This window comes from Nannospalax galili, unplaced genomic scaffold (assembly GCF_000622305.1).
Source record: "Nannospalax galili isolate Female #2095 unplaced genomic scaffold, S.galili_v1.0 scaffold429, whole genome shotgun sequence".
Lineage (NCBI taxonomy): Eukaryota > Metazoa > Chordata > Mammalia > Rodentia > Spalacidae > Nannospalax > Nannospalax galili.
In genome coordinates this window covers 6,206,304-6,212,551 of record NW_008360330.1, presented here as the reverse complement: position 1 = coordinate 6,212,551, position 6,248 = coordinate 6,206,304, and the positions used below count along the sequence as shown (strand labels likewise).

The 6,248-nt window shown below is 39.3% G+C and overlaps 1 protein-coding gene across 5 annotated transcripts in view; it reads right to left on the bottom strand.

Moving 5' to 3' along the window:
• Tdrd5 (tudor domain containing 5) overlaps positions 1-6,248 on the bottom strand; it is a 71,658-nt gene that overhangs the window by 10,503 nt on the left and 54,907 nt on the right. For all 5 annotated transcript variants that reach the window (XM_029560210.1, XM_008826140.2, XM_029560208.1 and 2 more), the window contains 2 exons: positions 3,898-4,080; positions 2,788-2,931 (listed from right to left, as the gene is read on the bottom strand). In XM_029560210.1, the coding sequence (XP_029416070.1) occupies positions 2,788-2,931; positions 3,898-4,080 (327 nt within the window). The remainder of the gene's footprint in view (positions 1-2,787; positions 2,932-3,897; positions 4,081-6,248) is intronic.

The window sequence follows — 6,248 nt, the reverse complement described above, 5'->3', positions numbered from 1 at the left end:
AGACTCCAGCAGCTTGTGGTACTAAGAGAGAGGATGGAGTCTGAACCTCATCAAGGTAAAGAACAAAGTCTCCAGGCTTTCAGTTGGTATGTCAAATGATAGGCCTTAGAAGAGCCACAAGGAATAAGGAGCAAGGACAAATGTGAACTATAGCTGTCCTAGTTAGCTATCATTGTTGACACAGCCTAGATTCACCTAAGAGGACAGCCTTCATTGAGGGTCCAGACCACTGTGGATACCACCATGCCTAGATAGGTGGTCCTGGGCAGTATAAAAAAGTTAGCTAAGCATGAGTGAGCCAGCAAGCAGCATTCCTCCATGGTTCCTGCCTCAAGTTCCTGCCCTGACTTCCCTTAGCGATGGATTGTGACCTGGAAGTATAAGTCAAATAAACCCTTTTTTCCCCCTTTCATTAACAGAAAGGAAACTAGAACAAGAGCATCCTAATAAAGCCCAAAACTAAGCCTAAGTGTGTATCATAAAGTATCTGCTAGTCAAACATCCTGACCTTCCTTGGAGGAAGATAACTCAGAGCCTCTAGCATAATATCTAACACTAAATTTTAAAAATATTTTATTATTTTTATCTGTATGAGTATACTGCCTGCATGTATGTAAGTGTACCTATGTCATGCAATGCCCATGGAGGTCAGAAGAGGGCTTCAGATCCCTTGGAATTGGAGTTAGGAATGGTTGTTAGCCACCACATGAGTGCTGGGAATCGAACCCAGGTCCCCTGCAAGAGCAGTCAGTACTCTTAACCAGTGAGCCATCTCTCTAGCCCCCTAACATTAGATTTTTTAAAAAAATAAGAAAGTCAGAGATACTAGCTCATATGTGTAATCCCAACACTTAATACTGAAGCTGTGAGTTCAAGGTCAAACTTAGCAACCCAAGATTCTGTCTCAGCACTCCTCCCCTCAAAATCATGGAATATCTAGCGATCGAAAGTAAGGTCTACTTTCCCTCACCCAGTAGTAATCAGTCATCAACAGTTCCTAGGCTTGGGCAGGCCCACCAACCATTTCCCTCTCTCCACTCTGGGCCCTTGTCTGGTTGAGTTGGCCTGGGTCTTGTGCTTGATGCCTCAGTTGCCACAAGGTCACATGTGCAAGCTTCCAGTGGCCTGAAAGTCTCTGCTTCCCTGTGTTCATGACCAACCCTGGCTCCTTTACACCCAAGGACATCTGGATACAAATGCTTGACAGAATAGGACTTAACATGTATGGAGGAGTGCATGCAGTCCAGCGGTGGGGGGTGGGAGCATGCATGGATGAGGGAGGAGCTCTAAATTTGATTAAGCTCAATAAAAATTAAAATAATATGAAAACTTTGAAAAAATCATGGAATATGCTCTTTCTCCCCATTCCTTAATCAAATGGGGAGGGTGGTAGTGGTGAAAAGTAGTATTCAAATTATTTGAAAGCAACTTTAAATAATCGTGAGTAATATGGTTAAGAAGAAATGCTGAAATTGTCCTGCTATTTAAGATTCTTGGAATAAAACCCACTTTGCCACATCCCTAGACCAACACAATTTCTTACTTTATTCTAAATATGCATTCTCATATTTGCAGACAAATGTACTTACACCCCTCATCAAAGAAGCTTCTTTTTGCAATAGATGGAGACTATTACAAAATTCCAGAACTGGTCAAACAGAAAATGAGTATCTGTGAGACACTTCTCTCTTAGTGACACATCTTCAATACAACCTCTATACTTAGGATGAATGCATCTCTTAACTCTCACCAGAATTCATTATTATTGTATGAAAATCAAAAAAATTCAATAAAAAGATGCTTGAAATATCTGGGGAACAGGAAACAAATGTATTTTTGCCAGGGTTACTTCATTCTGACAAAGCAACATGGAAGAAATTAATCTGGAATATAAGATAGATATAAAGGTTAAAATTTATGGCTAAATTATAAGAAATGCCAATTTTTCTCTACTTCCTAACAGAGGTTTATTCACTTTTTAGTCTAGGCTCAGGGTTCTCTTTTCCTTTTTTGTCTTTTTTAAAATTTACTATTTTTATGTGTATGAGTATATTGGCTGTGTGTAGGTAAGTGTACCCATGCTGTGCAATGTCCATGGAGGTCAGAAGAGGGTGTCAGATCCCCTGGAACTGGAGTTTTGGATGGTTGTTAGCCACCATGTGGGTGCTGGGAACGGAACCCAGGTCATCTGGAAGAGCAGCCAGTGCCCTTACCTGCTAAGCCATCTCTCCAGCCTTTTCGATCTTTCATAAGACAGGATCTCATTATATAGTGCTGGCAGTGGCTGGCCTTGAACTTGCAGTGACCCTCCTGCCTCTTCCTCACAAGTTTTCTAGGATTACAGGCATGTGCCACTGATTTTCATTTGAAGAAATGGTTCACTATATTAAATTAGTTAAAGTTCAATTTAAGATAAACATACATTTTTATGCATATGAATTTTACCAAATGCTAAGAAGGGATCATTAACTATAGTTTTACTTTCTAAGAATGAAAGTGTTCAGGGCTGGAGAGATGGCTCAGCGGTTAAGAACACTGAATGTTCTTACAGAAGACCTGGGTTCGAATCCCAGCACCCACATGACAGCTAACAACTGCCCATAACTCCAGTTCCAGGGGATCCAACAGCCTCTTCTCTTCTCTGAGGGCATTACACGACATGGGTGCACTTACCTACATACAGGTATAACACTCATACACATAAAATAAAATAAATATGTTTTTAAAAAGAAAGTGCTTAGTCATGTAAAATTGTCACAATAATGCTAGTTAGACACTTACACTTACCTTTCGAATTCTGGTTGTGCCAGTATTTTTTTCTTGAGCACTGAGCCCTTCTGATGTCTGAATTTCTACTTTTTCTTCATTCACAGGGCTTAAAGCCTGCCATGAATCATCCCATGTATCTTTAGGTGTAGAAAGACACCAATCCTATAAAGAAAAAAAATGCAGCAATAAAAAATAAGACATCATGATACAGGATCTCAAAACAAGGTAACAAAGTAAAGGCAAGGAAGCAATACATTTTAAACAGAAAAAGGGATTTGAAACTTTTTTGTATTAGTGCGACTTTCCTCTATGCTTTATTGGTCTGTACCCAATATCTTGAATACTTGAGTCTCATAAAAATAAATACAACACTGTAGTAGTTATTCCACTCTCCTGGCTAGATTTTTCATGATCATCTAGTATCTAAAAGACATAAATACCTAACTGCAGGTATTTCTTCTTTCTCGTAAACAGTGGTGAATAAATTTCAAATGTGTAGTTAGGGTCAATACTGAAAAACACCCTAACATGGGCTGGAGAGATGGTTCAGTGATTAAGAGCACTGGCTGTTCTTGCAGAGGACCTGGGTTTGAGTCCCAGCACTCAATGGCAGTGAACAACTGTCTATGACTCCAGTTCCAGCGGATCTGATGTCCTCTTCTGTTGTCCTTGGGCATTGCACAACATGGGTGCACTTACACACCCACAGACTATGAACTCTTACACATAAAATAAAATAATAAAAAAACTAACCAGCTCTCAAAAAGTAATTATATAAAAAAAGAGGAAAACATCCTGACTGAAGAAACCCCAAGGCTATATTATAGGCTAATACAACACAAATAAAATTAAGGGAAATAATTTAATTCTACAGATGCTAAAGCTTTGATTAGGCATCAATGATAAGACAGAAGTAATATTAGAAAGGGCAAATATGCAGACTGTGGTTTATTCCCCTCTGCTATATGCTCTGGCCTCTTAGCAACAGCAAATCATATATTCTTTTGAACTATGGCCTGACAAATCCTTTCGAATCCCAGCATGTGTAGCTGTCTAGAGACATGGACAATTAAATTAAAATTTCCTTTGTCAACAGTGATTTGCTATTTGTTATTCCAAGACTCTAACCTTCTGGGTCATTTCTCCACATGATGGATACTGTTTCTTCCCAACAAGACTTGAAATAAATTGATGAGAAGCAGCATCACCTCTTTTTCCCATTTTAGCCTGTAGAGGCAGCCAGTTCTCATCCCAAATGTTATCACGTATGGTCAGTGACTCAAGGCATGGCATTCCAGTGGGGATTTCATCCTAGAATATATCAGAAGACAAAGAGAACTATCATTTGTGTTTCCTATATGAACATATTTAAAATTTTAAGTGTATAACTTTTTCCTGGTTCCAAGTGAAGATGGAAATTTAAACACACTATTACTCTTTCCCTCTTAAAATGCCACCAAAATAAAAATGAAGGCACTTAAGGTATAGATTCAAAAGGAGGGGGGAAATCACCATTTACTCACAACTGATTAAGAAGTCCCAATTGATTAAGAAATCCAGAGCTTGTAATGGAAAAAATTGAGAAGCAACCCAAACTTATATAACAGATATTATAAAAGTTCAGGAGTTTTTAAGGTAAAAGATTAAAATTTTAGAAATGAAGTTCTTAGAGATGAAAGATTCAAAAGAGAAGCACAAGAGCACTAGGTGAAAGTTGGTGTAAGAAGCAATCACATCCCCAGGTGCAAAAAAAAAATCTACAAGCTATTCAGTGGTAAATCACTTTACAAGTCCAGCATAAAGTCAAAGATGTATGATATGTACAATATCACATATTCTAGAGCAACCACTAAAAAGTTGTTCATTCCCTGGGTAAGTCCAGTGCACCCACTGCGCCTTGACTCCCCCAGCTTCTTTCACCCTTCCAGCTCCCCTGCCCAGTCTCTCCTCCTAGCCTGGGTACAAGCCCATTTCTTGTCTTGGCACCCCAGACACGGGGTGAGCCTCTTGGCCCAGAGCCACCACTGCTTCCTGATCCTTTGCATCCAGACTAACCCAGATCCTCCCTGTGGCCCCCAGGAGTCCTCTGTGCCTGGTCCCGCCCTCACCTCCCTTTACTTCCCTGGGTGGCACAGCCTCCAGCTTCCTGAGATCAGCATCTATCCTGGGCCCTTCTCCCAGGCCAGCCCAGCCCCCAAATTCCTGAGGGCAGCATCTTTCTTGGAAGGTCCCAGACTTTAGGAGAAAGCCTGAGAGCATCTGAGCCTCATCTCACTTGAGTCTTTCTGGGAACTTCTGAAGACAAAAGGAATTAGGCCACTCCAATATAAAATCAAAAGAGAGAACCTGAAGCCTAGACCAACCAGCTTTTCACGCCCAACAAGTAAACCACAAAGGCACATAAAGTTTGCAAAAAGAAGCAGATCTAAACTCAACAAAGGAAGGTTGAGTCTCATGCAAGAATCAGAAATTATGAAGAAAATTCACATGTCAAAGTCACAGAGGAAAAATAATAACATGAAAAGCCAAAATAATATATCTCCAACAAGTACCAATAGTCCTCTAGAGGAGTATAATGAGAACTCCCTAGAGATAACACAGGACATGGAACTCAAAAGAACAATTATAAACATGATAAAAGAATTCAATGAATTTAAAGAATACACAAAGAAATCAAAGAACTGAACGAAGATAGGCAAAGAACTGAAGGAAGATATGGATAAACTTCTGAATGAATTCAGAAAAAAGAAATATTGACGAATACTCAGGCTGAAATGAAGAAGGAAGTAAAACACTCAGTAAGCCAATTAGAAATGACAGGACAAAGCCTCACCAATGGGATGAATGAAATGGAACACAGAATATCAAGACTGGAAGATAAAGTGGATGAATTAGACCACTCAAGCAAAGATTATGAAAAATTTAAGAAAATACAAGAATGGAGTATGCAAGAATTGTGTAACCCCATAAAAAATCTAAGGAAAGAGAAAAATCTCAAGATAATGGTATGGAACAGATCATCAACAGGATTGCAGAAGAAAATTTCCCCAAATTAAAAAAAAAGACATGCCCATACCAATACAAGAATACAGAACACCAAACAGACAGGACCAGAAAAGAAACTCTCCATGGCACATCATAGTAAAAACACTAAACGTTCAGAACAAAGAGACAATACTGAAAGCTGCAAAAGAAAAACAAGTCACATATAAAGGAAAACCCATCAGGATTACAACTGATTTTTCAGTGCAAATGATGAAAGTCAGAAGAGCCTGGACGAAAGTATTCTCAGTTCTAAATGACCACAGATGCCAACCCAGATTACTTTACCCAGCCAAAATGTCTATCATAGTTGAAGGGGAAAGAAAAATCTTCCATGATAAATACGGTGAAAGAATTCATGTCCACAAAACCAGCCCTTCAGAGATTCCTTGAAGCAATACAAAGAGCTGAAGAAAGAAATGACTAAACCCAAGGGG